At 40.3% G+C, this 14,662-nt stretch overlaps 1 protein-coding gene and 1 pseudogene across 8 annotated transcripts in view; one reads left to right on the top strand and one right to left on the bottom strand.

The window, feature by feature from the left end:
- The window catches only part of LOC116528511 (cytochrome c oxidase assembly protein COX16 homolog, mitochondrial), a 26,389-nt gene extending 18,352 nt beyond the window's left edge, over window positions 1–8,037 (bottom strand). For 2 of the 8 annotated variants that reach the window (XM_032245748.1, XM_032245753.1), the window contains exon 1: window positions 7,751–7,998. In XM_032245748.1, coding sequence (XP_032101639.1) covers window positions 7,751–7,864 — 114 coding nt within the window. In that variant the 5' untranslated portion in view covers window positions 7,865–7,998. Of the gene's footprint in view, window positions 1–7,750 lie in introns of all 8 variants that reach the window. The other 6 variants (XM_032245749.1, XM_032245755.1, XM_032245752.1 and 3 more) reach the window with 5 other exon arrangements.
- A 1,108-nt stretch (window positions 8,038–9,145) lies between these two features.
- LOC116528749 lies at window positions 9,146–9,377 on the top strand (annotated as a pseudogene).
- Window positions 9,378–14,662: the final 5,285 nt, after the last annotated feature.

The raw sequence follows: 14,662 nt of genomic DNA, 5'->3' as shown, positions 1-14,662 counted from the left end.
TCCTTCCTTCCCTCCTTCCTTTCCTCCCTCCTTCCTTCCTTCCTTCCCTCCTTCCTTCCTTCCCTCCTTCCTTCCTTCCTTCCCTCCTTCCTTCCTTCCCTCCTTCCTTCCTTCCCTCCTTCCTTCCTTCCCTCCCTCCCTCCTTCCTTCCTTCCTTTTTTCTTTTCTTTTCTTTTCTCTCTCTCTCTCCTCCCCCCCTCTTTCTTTCTTTTCTTTCTTTCTTTCCTTCTTTCTTTCTTTTTCTTTCTCTCTCTCTCTCTCTCTCTTTCTCTCTTTCTCTCTTTCTTTTTTTTTTTTTTTGATATAGATTCTCCTCTGTCACCTAGGCTGGAGTGCAGTGGAATGATCTCGGCTCACTGCAACCTCCACCTCCCAGGTTCAAGCGATTTTCCTGCCTCAGCCTCCAGAGTAGCTGGGATTATAGACACCCACTGCCACACCTGGCTAATTTTTGTTTTTTAGTAGAGATGGGGTTTCACCATGTTGGCCAGGCTGGTCTCGAACTTCTGAACTCAAGTGATCTGCCTGCCTTGCCCTCCCAAAGTGCTAGGATTACAGGCACGAGGCATCACACCCGATGGGGATATTTTTACATTTGTACATGTCATAAATGTGATATTTTAATAACTACATATATTTTATATAATTCTATATACATATATAAACATAATACATTATATACGTGCATTACTCACACATACATTTTCTCTCTAACACAAATATATTTTTCTTTTCTTTTCTTTTTTTTTTTTTTTTTTTTGAGATTGAGTCTCGCTCTGTCACCCCAGGCTGGAGTGCAGTGGCACAGTCTCAACTCACTGCAATCTCTGCCTCCTGGGTTCAAAAGATCCTCCCACCTTAGCCTCCCAACTACATTTGTTTTTGCACACATATACTGGAGAAAAAATATCCAGTAAGGGAATTTCTGGGTAAAATAAATAACATCTTCACTTCTTAAATAAATATTGTCACTTTTTTCAAAAGACAAAAAGAATAAATCTCATGAAATATCCCACACTTCTCAGTATGCAGTAACCTTAAAAGATCCCCAAATTGTCAATGCTAGTTTACCATGTCATCCAAAAGTCTAATTAGCTTTAATCCCTCATTCTGAAGCTGAAAAGTCTAACCATTTGGAAAAAAATTAAGTTTGATCCCTACCTTCCTTTTTATATAAATATATTATCAATTAAAGAATTAAATATAAAAGGTATAAAACATAAACCTTTATAATTTTGAAGGTGAGAATACCAACAAACCTCGAGGTTATGAATTTCATGTTTTCCCCCATGGCAAGGTTTGATCATTAGAAGCTACAAATTTCAAAACCAAGTATATCTGACCACATAGGGTGGGTGTGGTAGCTTATCCCAGCTATGCCGGAGGCTGAGGTTGGAGAATCACTTGAGGCCAGGAGTTTGAGACCAGCCTGGGCAACACAGCAAGACTTCCTCTCTTAAAAAAAAAAGAAAAAAAAAAATTAAAACTTCTATGCTGACAAATAAAACAACATAAAATTTAAAAAAAATCAAATCATGAAAAATATCTGTTATAGATAAGCAACTAATACCTGCAATGTCAAATGTAAGAATTATTTGTATAAGCAAAATAACTTTTGTCTCTTAGGTTCAATGAAAAGATAGAGAGAGGCCATACTGAAAAGACCAACCATGTGATTAGAGGGCTGGGGCTTTGAGCTATGTGATATCAACCTGACCTCCAAACCTCAAGGGAGAAGAGGAGAGCTGGAAACAGTTCAGTCACATGGCCATCGGTTCAATCACCTATGCCTATACAATGAAACCCCAGTCAAAAAATTCTGGACACTGAAACTTGGTTGAACTTCCTGGTTGGTAAACACATCAATGTGCTAGGAGGGTGACATGCCCTGATCCCTTAGGGAGAGAACACAGAAGTTCTGCATTCAGGACTCTCCCAGACCTGGACCTATGGGTCTCTTTTTTTGGCTGTTCCTAATTTTTATCCTTAATAATAATACTGTAATCATAAGTATAGTATTCTCTTGAGTTCTGTGAGTAGTTCTAGTAAATTATTGAACCTGAGGGAGTAGCTTGAACACCCAAATTTGTAACGAGTTGGTCAGAAGCACGGGTGGCCTGAGAATTCTGGGGTTCTGCCTGGTATAGGAAGTTAGGGGAGTTTTGTGCAAGGCTGTGCATAGTTAGCGCGTGTGTATGCATGTGTGTGTGTAGTGTTTGAGTGTGTTGCAGTCTGTACTGCAACACTAATTGCTTGTTACCATAGAATCCACACTCCTAACTAAATATCTTCATTTGTCTCCAATCTTCTCTTACCTGCTGAAGGACACTGATTCATCAATTCTCTCCTTTCCTGTATCATCAAAATCTGGCTCACTACTGCAGGATTCAGCATAAAAATGCTGTTATTTCTCCTATCTTATTAACAACTTTCCTTGACACCACTTTCCCACCACATACCAACCTCTTTCTTTGTTCCTATATGCAGGTAAATTTCTCAAATGAGTTACCTGTACTAGCTGCTCTTCCTACTCTCTCTTAGGTCCATTCCAACCATCAATGACATACACATTACTAAATCTGGTGGTTACCTTATTTCATCTGATTTCATGAACAAAATTTTGATACAGTAGATCACACTCTCCTCCTCTTCCATTAGATCTGGTTTTTCCTTTACCTCAGAGTCACTCTTTCTTAGTCTCCTTGGTTGTTTCCTCCTGTATACTTCAACTCTCCAATATTGGCATACTTCAGGGCACAATGTTTGCTCTTCACCTCTATTCACTTATTTTGTAATCTTAATCCTATGGCTTTAAAAGCATATGCTGATTACAACATTCCACATAGACATGATCAAGCACGAATCCCAGTAGCACCAGGTGAACAAAGTAGACCAGGTTAGTACTGCAAAATCTGGAACTTAAACTGCCAGGAAAAGGAGCCCAAAATATTATAGTAGGTTACTACCTACAAGTTAAACATGATGACATCCTGCTAAAGTATAAGACTTAAATAGGATATCATTTCCTAATGTAAAATGTTCAAGATGCAATAAAAATTCCATTGTTATGACAAGAGCCAGGAAAATAACTTTCTACAGTTTGGATATTTGACCCTCCTAACCTCATGTGAAATCTGACCCGAAATGTTGGAGGGAGGCCTAGCGGGAGGTGTTTGGGTCATGGGGACAGGTCCCTCATGAATGGCTTGGTGCTGTCCTCATGGTAATGAGTGAGTTCTCACTCTGTTAGTTCCCTTGAGAGCTGGTTGTCAAAAAGAGCCTGGCATCTCCCTCTCCTCTCTCTTGCCATGTGATCTCTGCACATGCTGGCTCCCTTTTGCCTTTTGCCACAAGTGCAAGCAGCCTGAGACCCACACCAGAAGCAGATGCTGGTCCCGTGCTTCACAGTCTGTACAGACTGCAGAACCATGAGCCAAAAGAAAATTCCTTTCTTTACAAATTACCCAGGCTCTGGTATTCCTTTATAGCAGCAGTGGTCCCCAAACTTTCTGGCACCAGGGACCAGTTTCATGGCAGATAATTTTTCCACAGATGGTGGGGTGGGGGTGGGGTAGCAGTTTGGGGATGAAACTGTTCCACCTTAGATCATCAGACATTAGATTCTCATAACGAGTGTGTAACCTAAATCCCTTGCATGTGCAGTTCACGACAGAGTTCGTGCTCCTATGAGAATCTAATGCCACCTCTGATCTGACAGGAGGCAGAGCTCAGGCAGTAATGCTCACTCACCTGCTGCTCACCTCCTGCTGTGCCACCCGGTTCCTAATAGGCCACAGACCAGTACCAGTCCATGGCCCAGGGGTTGGGGACACCTGCTTTCTAGCGACAGAAATGGACTAAGACAAACCTGAATTTTAAAAAGGCTATGGAGAGATGCTAACACAGAGATAAACCAGAGATTAGAATTACCTGACAAAGACCTCAAAGGAAACGTCATAAAAATACTTCAAACAACAATAGATTTTCTTGAAACAAATGGAAAATGAGAAAACTTCACCAAAAACATAGAAGATATAAAGAAGAACCAAAACCAAAGGGTCATATCAGTGACATGGTGGAGTAGCTCCAAAAATCCTTTTCTCCACAAAAACAATGAGGACGTTTGTAAAAAATTGTCAAACAATTTTAGAACTCTGAAAATTAAGCAAAGGCTTGCAACAATGTACGCGGTATTTACCTAAGAAAAATGCCTAAATCTCAGGAAGAACAGTTAGCTTGGTGGCGTTTTTATTTTGCCATATTCACACCCCTCCACTCAATCTGTAACAACCATGAAAACCAACAGCCTGCATACATGATGTAAAGTCTGGCACCAACTGAAGAGGGCAGAGGGGTTGGGGCTCTTTAAAATCCCATTTTGTGATAATTATCATCATTTCACCAGTCTGGTAGTTCCTGAAAGATGCTATTCCTTAGCATCTAAACTAAAGACAAAGCTGTCTTTAGTTTACCTGACTTGGAGCTCAGCTAGTGTCAACAGACTTCTCTTAGAAGGTGTTTGTAAAAAAAAAAAAAAAAAAAAAAAAAAAAAAAATCAGAGGTAATTGTTTAACATTACGACTGCCTGGTGTAGTATATGGGAATAAGGTGTCTTTACAGGACTCTGAAAACCTCAAATATATTCCTGAGAATTTAGAAATTCATGGAAATAAGTAGAACTGTGTACATGCCCAGAGCAATGTATATGCCCAAGAAAGACCTGAGAAGGCCCCTAAATTCTCACTTATGACTAATCTTGAAGCTCTGAGCAAGTAAGAAGTGAAGGCTATACATGGAGCTGTAAATTGCAAGGCTGAATGTTGAAAGCATGACCAAAAAAGCACACAGTACCTCTCAACAAAGACTGGCAGATTTGTTGGTTTCAGGTTTTAAAGAAATCTCTGTCCAATAAAAGGAAAAATTGTCCAATTAAAAAATGGGCAAAGGATTTAAACAAACATTTCTCCAAAAAGATATACAAATGATCAATAAACATTCGAAAAGAGGCTCAACATAGTAAGTCATTAGGGAAATGAAAATCAAAACATTGGGAGGCCAAGGTGGGTGCATCACCTGGGGTCAGGAGTTTCAAGACCAGACTGACCAACATGGAGAAACCCCACCTCCACTAAAAATACAAAATTAACTATGCAGCCATCAAAAACGATGAGTTTGTGTCCTTTGTAGGGACATGGATGAATCTGGAAACCATCATTCTCAGCAAACTGACACAAGAATAGAAAATCAAACACCACATGTTCTCACTCATAGGTGGGTGTTGAACAATGAGAACACATAGACACAAAGAGGGGAGCATCACACGCTGGGGTCTGCCGGGGGGAAACAGGGGAGGGACAGCGGGGGGTAGGGAGCTGGGGAGAGACAGCATGGGGAGAAATGCCAGATATAGGTGATGGGGAGGAAGGCAGCACATCACACTGTCATGTGTGTACCTATGCAACAATCTCGCATGTTCTTCACATGTACCCCAAAACCTAAAATGCAATGAAAAAAAAAAGACAGTACCAGGCTAAGGCATCCTCCAGAAACCAACACAGAGATACAACCAATGTTTCTCAAGAACACTGGAAACAACCTAATGGCCCAATATTATGTGATTTTTAAAGTAAATTATGGGACCCCCAGATAATAGGAATATTTGCAGCCATTAAAATCTATGGTTTATAAAAATATTTAATAACATGGGAAAATGCTCAAATTGTAACAAAATTAGCCAGGCATGGTGGCACATGCCTGTAATCCCAGCTACTTGGGAGGCTGAGGCAGGAGAATTGCTTGAACCCAGGAGGCAAAGGTTGCAGTGAGTCCAGATCGCACCACTGCACTCCAGCCTGGGCAACAAGACCAAAACTCTGGCTCAAAAAACAAACAAACAAAAAACACAATGATATCACTTCACACCTTCTAGAAAGGGTAATAACTAAAAAGATGGACAATAACAAGTGTTGGCGAGGATGCAGAAAAATAGAAAATCATATATTGCTGTTGGGAATGCAAAATAATGAAGCCAGTTCGGAAAACATCTGGCACATTCTAAAAAGTTCAATAGAGTTACCATACAACTTAGCAATTCCATATCCAGGGATATTTCCTACCCAAGAGAAATGAAAACATACTTTCACACAAAGCATGTAGATAAATGTTCATAGCAGCATTATTCATAATATAAAAATGGAAACAACCCAAATGTTCATCAATTGATAAATAAAATATATCCAAACAATGGAATTATATCCATCAAAAGGAATGAAATATTGATATATGTTACAGTGTGAATGAACCTTAAAAACTTTCTAAGTGGAAGAATCCAGTCACTAAAACTCCACATGTTGTATTAGTTTATTAATATGAAATGTGCAGAATAAGCAAATTTACAAGTAGAAGTGGATTAGTGGTTTCCCAGGCCAGGATAAGAGGTAGGGAGAAATGGGAAGTGATTACTATTAGTTTTATGATGCTTTTCTTGGGGTGACAAAAATGTGCTAAAATTGTGGTGATGGCTCCAACTAAGAATGTACTAATATACGAACATTTTAGTTTACTAATATAGAATTTGCTAAAACCAACAAACAATACTTTTTTTTTTTTTTTTTTTTTGGAGAGACAGGGGTCTTGCTATATTGACCAGGCTGGTCTAGAATTCCTGACCTCAAGCGATCCTCCTGTCTTGGTTTCTCCTAAGGCTGGGATTACAGGTGTGAGCCATCGTGCTTGACCGGGATACTTTAGATGGGTGAATCTTCCTAAAATTCAGATTTGATGAATCTGGATTTTAAAAAAATGTGTTAAATACCCGTTACCTTTTTAAAGTCACTTCTCTTTTTTAGTCTGCTTAAATGGAAAAGCTGGTAATTTCACCTGTGCCAAAATTCATACAAAATAAAAATCTGTTCTGTATTTAAAAGAAAGCAGCTTTTGTTCATATGCTTTAACTGTTTCACTTACTAACACATCAAGACTTGCTGAAGCAAAATAACTTGCCCGTGATCAAAAAGCAAATAGAGTCATCTGGATTTCAACTCTGGTTGTCTTAAGCTAGCCTCAGCCTGCATTTTCATGACACCCTTAGGGAACTCAGTGTGGAATTGGATGCAACCACATAAACACTGAAGCTGTTTTCAGAGTGCTTTACAAATTATAACACAGCAACCATCTGGCTACGATGTGGCAGGCACCGGACTCAACACTTGATTTACAAGGTCTTATTTAGGTTATCACGACAACTCTAAGAATTAAGCTAATTCACAAACTAGTAGATGAAACAGAAAGATACCAGGAATTGGTACAGTTAAATGGAATACATCTAGTCCCAATGATCCACAGTATCGTCAAAACACAGCTAAGGTGGGGGCGAGGAAGCAAGCACAGTAATCATGCAGACTTGGTTTAAACTGTGGTTCTGATTGAATTCTCTGAGCTTCAATTTACTTAACTGTGAATCAAGGGTAGTAACAATGACCGCGTTCATTGGGAAATGAACGCATTCGATGGGAAAGATGCCACGTTCAGAAGCGGACAGATCCTAGTAAACCTGAGATCCAACTGGGAGCGGGCGACGGCGGCCGGGAGGTTGGGGATGGGGGTAGGAAAAGACCGGTAGAAAGAAGAGCTTTTAGGAAAGCTCTCAGCCAGTCGCCGGCCCCTTCCTAGCCGGAGTACCAGCCCTCAACTTCACATTTTACAGATTCCCTCCCAGGTCCTGATCCTGCCGACGACCAGGGTCCCACACCTCCCGGAATTCCTCCTCACTCCACTCACCAACATAGGGACTCCGTAGCGGAGAGTCTTGTTCTTGCGCAAAGCACGCATCACCGCGGGTGCAAACATGACTGAACTTTTCCATCCACTCAGAGCTCCAAGCCGGCCCAGCGCAGACTCCGAAGTCTCAGCTGCCCAAGCTCTCCCCAAGACGGGTACGACCTGGACTCACTTCCTGTCCTTGGTCGTTTGGTGCTTGGACCTCACAGTTTGGTTTCCGCCAGGCAAAAGCAATCGAGCCATCGTAACAAACTTGTGTGTCCGCCCAGAAATACGGGAGTCGGCGTTTTTGGTTCCGTAACGTTGGCGTACAATTGGGATTCAGAGATTGTAATCAGTTCAGGACCACCATCAAATTGATAAGGAAATCAGTACTTCCCATGTTCTGGGTCCCTACTAACGTATTCTTAGAACCCTCCCTTAGGCATATAGTCACTCGATAAAATCAGCTAAGGTAAAAAGTATTTCGAAGCTAGTATTCCAGTCTCTGGTTATTTGTGGGATGAGGAATTTACCAGTTTTATGGAGACTTTTATTTATTTTTTTATTTATTTATTTTTTTTTTTTTGAGACGGAGTTTCACTCTTGTTACCCAGGCTGGAGTGCAATGGCGCGATCTCGGCTCACCGCAACCTCCGCCTCCCGGGTTCAGGCAATTCTCCTGCCTCAGCCTCCTGAGTCGCTGGGATTACAGGCACGCGCCACCATGCCCAGCTAATTTTTTGTATTTTTAGTAGAGACGGGGTTTCACCATGTTGACCAGGATGGTCTCGATCTCTTGACCTCGTGATCCACCCGCCTCGGCCTCCCAAAGTGCTGGGATTACAGGCTTGAGCCACCGCGCCCAGCCTATGGAGACTTTTAAATCGCTAGAAAGATTAGGTTGAAATGTAATCAGTGTAGTGTTTTATCAGTCATTACTGAACCTTTAATGCTAATGCTTTTACTACGAGTTAACCTGTAATCTTTAGCCATTTATGAATGTCCATTTTCCAATGATTCAGCAACAATACAGGTAACCTTTCGGCGTGTCGTTGAAAGGGTTCCAGGAACACTGAGATAAAAATATATGATCCTTACCTTAAAGACACTGGCAATTTCACGGGCACAGAAAAAAATATGTGTCTGAAGTACTATGATAACAGGAAACTGATCCCCTATGTGCCCCATTTGCCAGAGTGAATCAGAGTCCAGGTAATACAGAATATTATCTTCCATGCTCTTCCTGAAATCTTTCCATCTGTCCCTGCCTCTCTGTTTCCACTGAAATGTTCCTTTTTAAATTCCTTATCATCTTTCCACCTATTAAATTAGCCCTCTAAATGGTCTCCAGAGGAGAAACTCCAGATCTACTGCAGGCTACTCCAATGAAACTTACCCTTTTGGCTAAGATCAAGTGTAGTATCTGTTCTTATCAGTTTCATATCTGACACATCCTCTATCCAAGGAAAATATATTAAATGGAGTTTTTTTTTTTTTCTTGAGATGGACAAAATGGGTTTTTGAAGCAGGGAAATGGAATAGGAGTTTGCTCCAGCCACTCTACACATCAACCTGTATTTGAATACCTCCAGAAATCCAGGAATGGTGCCTCTCTCCCTCTTTATTCACTTCCCTTTGATATTTCAAAATTCATACAGACCAGTTACGGTGGTTCATACTTGTTATACCTGCACTTTGGGAGGCTGAGGCTGGAGGATCGTTTGAGCACAGGAGTTCAAGACCAGCCTGAGCAAAAAAGTAAGATCCCATCTTTACAAATAATAATAATAAAAATTAGCCAGGCAGAGTAGTGCATGCCTGTGGTCTCAGCTACTTGGAAAGCTGAGGTGCGAAGATCACTTGAGCCCAGGAGGTCCAGGCTGCAGTGAGCCATGATCATGCCACTGCACTGCAGCCTGGGTGGCCAAACTAGACCCTGTTTCAAAAATAAATAAATAAACCTCGTGTGGCATCCAGGTTAGTTAATTGTATCACATTTCCTACTTTCCCTAAGATCCTAGAAGCCAAAGGCACTGCTCTAAAACTCTAGACATTTTCTTACATCTTCACTACATAAAACATCAGCCTACTGGACACTACCCCATCAAAACCCTTCACCTAAGTAGTAGCTAATAATGGGTTAAATTATATACATATATTCAAAATAATGCTAGAGTCAATAATCTTATACTTTTCAGATAAGGCATAGATCCAATTTAAGTGACTTTATGTCTTTAGTCTCTTGTTTGTTCAATCACTCAAATAAGCATTTATTGAGAACCTTGAGATGGCCCTGAAGGAGTAACTGAATAGTAGTAAACACAAGTATGCTGGCAGATGGTCAGGGGACAAAATCTGTGACACTGAGGAATGTAAGCACCTATCAAATCGTACTATGTAGGTGGTAAATTTCATTGTCTATGCATAGTGCTCTTCTTAAGCATCACTACTGTATACTCCAGTTTTTCCATCTATTAAATCAGAATAAGTGATATTTGTCATCATTTTACAATTCTCACAAAAAGTGAACACAAAATTTCTTATCAGTATGGAATCTGTTACCTTTCCAGAAATATGACTCAAATTCCATCTGTGTTTCCACTGTTAATAATCAGTTAAAATGCTGACTCAGCTATCTTAACTGTCACATTTAAAAGAACATACCAAAAAAAAAAAATATGTATATTCAAGAAATGGGGTATCTCCACCATCTATCCCAGTCCCTGAGGACTGGTATGTACTTGATATCCAGGCAAGTTATATTATCCTCCAGTATCTGCTCTACCAGAATTTAACTCATGCAACTACATGGGAACAATGTTATAAAACAAAAACAAAAACACCAGTCTTCTTGAGAACGTTAGTCCTGAAGTTAGGTTTTAGAATTAACCTAAATCCTAAAATTTAACCTAAATTCTAAAACTGGCCAGGCATGGTGGCTCACACCTGTCATCCCAGCACTTTGGGATGTTAAGGCAGGTGGATCACCTGAGGTCAGAGTTCAAGACCAGCCTGGCCAACATGGTGAAACCCTGTCTCTACTAAAACTACAAAAATTAGCCGAGCATGGTGGCAGGAACCTTCCCACCTCAGCTTCTCAAGTAGTGTAAGATTATTGACTATAGCATTATTATGAATATATGTATATGATTTAACCCATTATTAGCTACTACTACTAGTTTTGCTGTAGTATCCAGTAGGCTGGTGTTTTGTGTGGTGAAAATGTAGGAAAATGTCTAGAGTTTTAGAGCCAGGCATGGTGGTGGGTGCTACTCCAGAGGCTGAGGCAGGAGAATCTATCGAACCCAGGAGTTGGTTGCAGTGAGCCGAAGTTGTGCCACTGCACTCCAGCCTGGGTGACAGACTCCATCTCAGGAGAAAAAAAAAAAAAAAAAAAAATTATGGCCAGAATTCATGGCTATGGTATGGAAAGATTAGTTACTTTGTGAATCTTTGTTTGCTTTCATAATGTCATTAAATCTACTAATTTTTTTCTTTTTTGAGATGGGGGTCTGCTATATTGCTCAGGCTGTCTTGAACTCCTGGACTCAAACCATCCTCCTGCCTTGGCCTCCTGAGTAGCTGGGACTACAGGTGTGTGCCACCATGCTTGCTTACTAATTTGATTCACTCAAAAACCTTATGAAGTTGGAGGCAGAACATGATGTCAGACTCATTTTACAGGTTAACAAACTGAGGCTCAGAAAAGTCAAGAGGCAAACACAAAGTCTCACTTTGGAAGTGGTACAAATACCCCAAACAGAACTAAATTTTCTGTAGAACTGAATAAAATTGACTATCTCCTTGAAATTCTCTCCTCCTGTGGCTTTCAGAGAAGTTTCATGGCCATGGCTCCTCTCCAACGGTGAAATTTCTTTTTGTTGTCTTCATATTTACAAACATTAAACTGGAGTCCTTAGTCCTGCTTTTTTCCTCTGTCCCAGTTACTCGCAAACTTTAATGTGTACCTGAATCCCCAGGAGAGCATTAAAACAGACTGCTGGGCCCATCACCAGAGTTTCAGATTCAGTAGGTCAGTGATGGGGGCCTGAAAATCTGCCTTTCTAACAAGCTTCTAGGTGATGCTGCTGGTCTGAGGACCACTCTCTCACAACCACTCCTCTATCATCTTTCCCTAGATAAACTCAGCTTTCACATTGGCTTCAAGTTTTCTCACAGCATGGAAGACTTCTGGTACACTTCCAGGAGGCTGAATGGTCTTCAAACACATCAAGGTCAACATGCCACCAAGGTTTATTTTAATCCTTTTCTCCATTCAATCTAATTTCTATGGCTAGTACTGGAGTAGCTAAGAGTTGGTCCAGTTCAGTCCAACTTGAAACCAGTTAAAATTATGTCCTTGATATTGTTCAGCTAGAAAATCAATTGTTTCTTCTTTAACACACTGCTCTCTTATGATAGTGGTCATGAATATTCCAAGTTTAGAATTATTCCTGTATTTGCCTTATTTTTTTTATGGAGTATAAGCTGTGGGGTAAATGGGACCATGTCTAATACATTTCAGTTTTCTGTGACTTCTTTCATAGTGCAAAACCACAATACATAATTTAATGGAAAAACAAATGAAATGACAGCAGCAGCAGCAGGAGCAGGTGGCTCACATCTGTAATCCCGGAACTTTGAGAAGCCAAGGTGGGAGGATCACTTGAGCCCAGGAGTTTGAGACCAGTCTGAGCGTCAGAGCAAGACCCCGTCTTTAAAAAAAAAAAAAAAAAAAAAAAGGAAATGGCAGGATCTTCCCATATCATGCTATACAGTGAAAAATGAAGAATGTATGGCTCAATGCAGCCTCAACTTCCCAGGCTCAAGTGATCCTCCCACCTGAGCCTCCCGAGTAGCTGGGATAACAGGTCCATGTCAACACATGTGGCTAATTTTTTTCATTTTTTTATAGAGACAGGGTCTCACTATGTTGCCCAGGCTAGTCTCAAACTACTGGTCTCAAGCAGTCCTCCCACTTCGGCCTCCCAGAGTGCTGGAATTACAGGTATGAGCCACCATGCCTGCCCAGTAATTCTCAAACCAAACAGAAACATGCTTTGTAACACTTCAGAGAGAATCAGGGGTAACTATTCCATACAAAAGTGCTAGAGGTCTCTTCTGTACAAAAGAAACCAAAAGGAACTCAAAGTCAACTGCAGTGTTACAAAGCACACTATTATCTGGATTACAAATTTCATCAGGTAGAGCAATGCAGGAACTCCAACCTGCCAATTGTCACAGGGTTAAGCCCTATCTGAAAGCTTTCTGTCTAAATATTGTTAATTAACTAGGGTTTCCTTTTTGGGTAGGTGGATGTGTGCTTTTGTAATATAAGTCAGTGGTGAAACAGGATTTTATCTATTGAACTTTATGTTTGAAAAAAATTTCCAGAAACACCTATTTAGAAATATGAAGACAAATGTTTGAATTGAGAGCCAGTAAAGTGCACTTTTATCTCAAGATAAACTTTCTGAAAAGGAAACCGTTAAAAAAAATGTCGTGTCTGTATGTGTGTTTTGTGTTGTTTTCAGTGCTTGAATAACATCTATTGTCTACCACTGGTTTAAAAAAAAAAAAAAAGATCGGTCAAATACCATTGCACACATAAAGTTTCCTAAAAAACAAAACACGCCGGGCGCGGTGGCTCAAGCCTGTAATCCCAGCACTTTGGGAGGCCGAGGCGGGTGGATCACAAGGTCAAGAGATCAAGACCATCCTGGTCAACATGGTGAAACCCCGTCTCTACTAAAAACTACAAAAAATTAGCTGGGCATGGTGGCGCGTGCCTGTAGTCCCAGCTACTCAGGAGGCTGAGGCAGGAGAATTGCCTGAACTCAGGAGGTGGAGGTTGCGGTGAGCCGAGATCGCGCCATTGCACTCCAGCCTGGGTAACAAGAGCGAAACTCCGTCTCAAAAAAAAAAAAACAAAAAAACAAAACAAAACACAATGCTTATCTAATAGAACTTGATGCCTCAAAAATGAATCTACTTTCTAAAATAATCACTTCCAAATCAAATAACATTTTGAATAACCCCAAAATTGAGCAGGATATCAAAATAGAACTTATGTTACATGGCAGTTAATAAAAAGGAAAAAACTTATATATGAAGTCCTATGATTGTACATAACTGCAAATCCAACTTAGGAAAAGAACAACAAAAAAAAAGCCCAAAACCAAAAACACAAAAGAAAGCATAACAAGAAAATTAATTGAATTAAAGCTAAATTTAAAAAAATAGGAAACAAGCAAAAATAGAAGAATTGATTAGTAAAACCAAAAGATGGTTATTTGAAAGAGTCAATAAATACAGTCAGGAAAAATGTTAAAAGTATATTAGGAATGGGAAAATAAGACATAGACGTAAGAAAGTAAAAAGGATTACATAAGAATTTTATGTTCTATTACAATAAGTTGAACAGCTGGAGAAATTGATCATTTTGTGATGAAACACAAATGATCATTCAAAAGTCAAGCATACCAATTACTATGGAACCTGGATATTTATTTATTTATTTATTTATTTATTTAATTTTTTGAGACAGAGTCTTGCTTCATCACCAGGCGCCAGGCTAGAGTGTAGTGGTGCGATCTCCGCTCACTGTAACCTCCACCTCCCGGGTTCAAGCAGTTCTCCTGCCTCAGCCTCCCAAGTAGCAGGTACTATAGGTGTGCGGTTTTGTATTTTTTAGTAGAGAGGGGGTTTCACCATGTTGGCCAGGATGTTTTTGATCTCTTGACCTCGTGGCCCGGCTTTATTTATTTATTTGAGACAGGGTTTGCCCAGGCTGGTCTTGAACTCCTGGGCTCAAGGAACACTCCTGACTCAGCTTCCAAGTGATGGGATTACAGGCTTGAGCCACTACGCCTAGCCCAAGGAACTTGGAAATTTAACATTA

Source organism: Sapajus apella, unplaced genomic scaffold (genome assembly GCF_009761245.1).
Source record: "Sapajus apella isolate SASKATOON/1434 unplaced genomic scaffold, GSC_monkey_1.0 scaffold59, whole genome shotgun sequence".
NCBI classification, from domain to species: domain Eukaryota; kingdom Metazoa; phylum Chordata; class Mammalia; order Primates; family Cebidae; genus Sapajus; species Sapajus apella.
The sequence above is the reverse complement of the archived record's forward strand: the minus strand, read 5'-3'. Positions and strand labels throughout refer to the sequence as shown.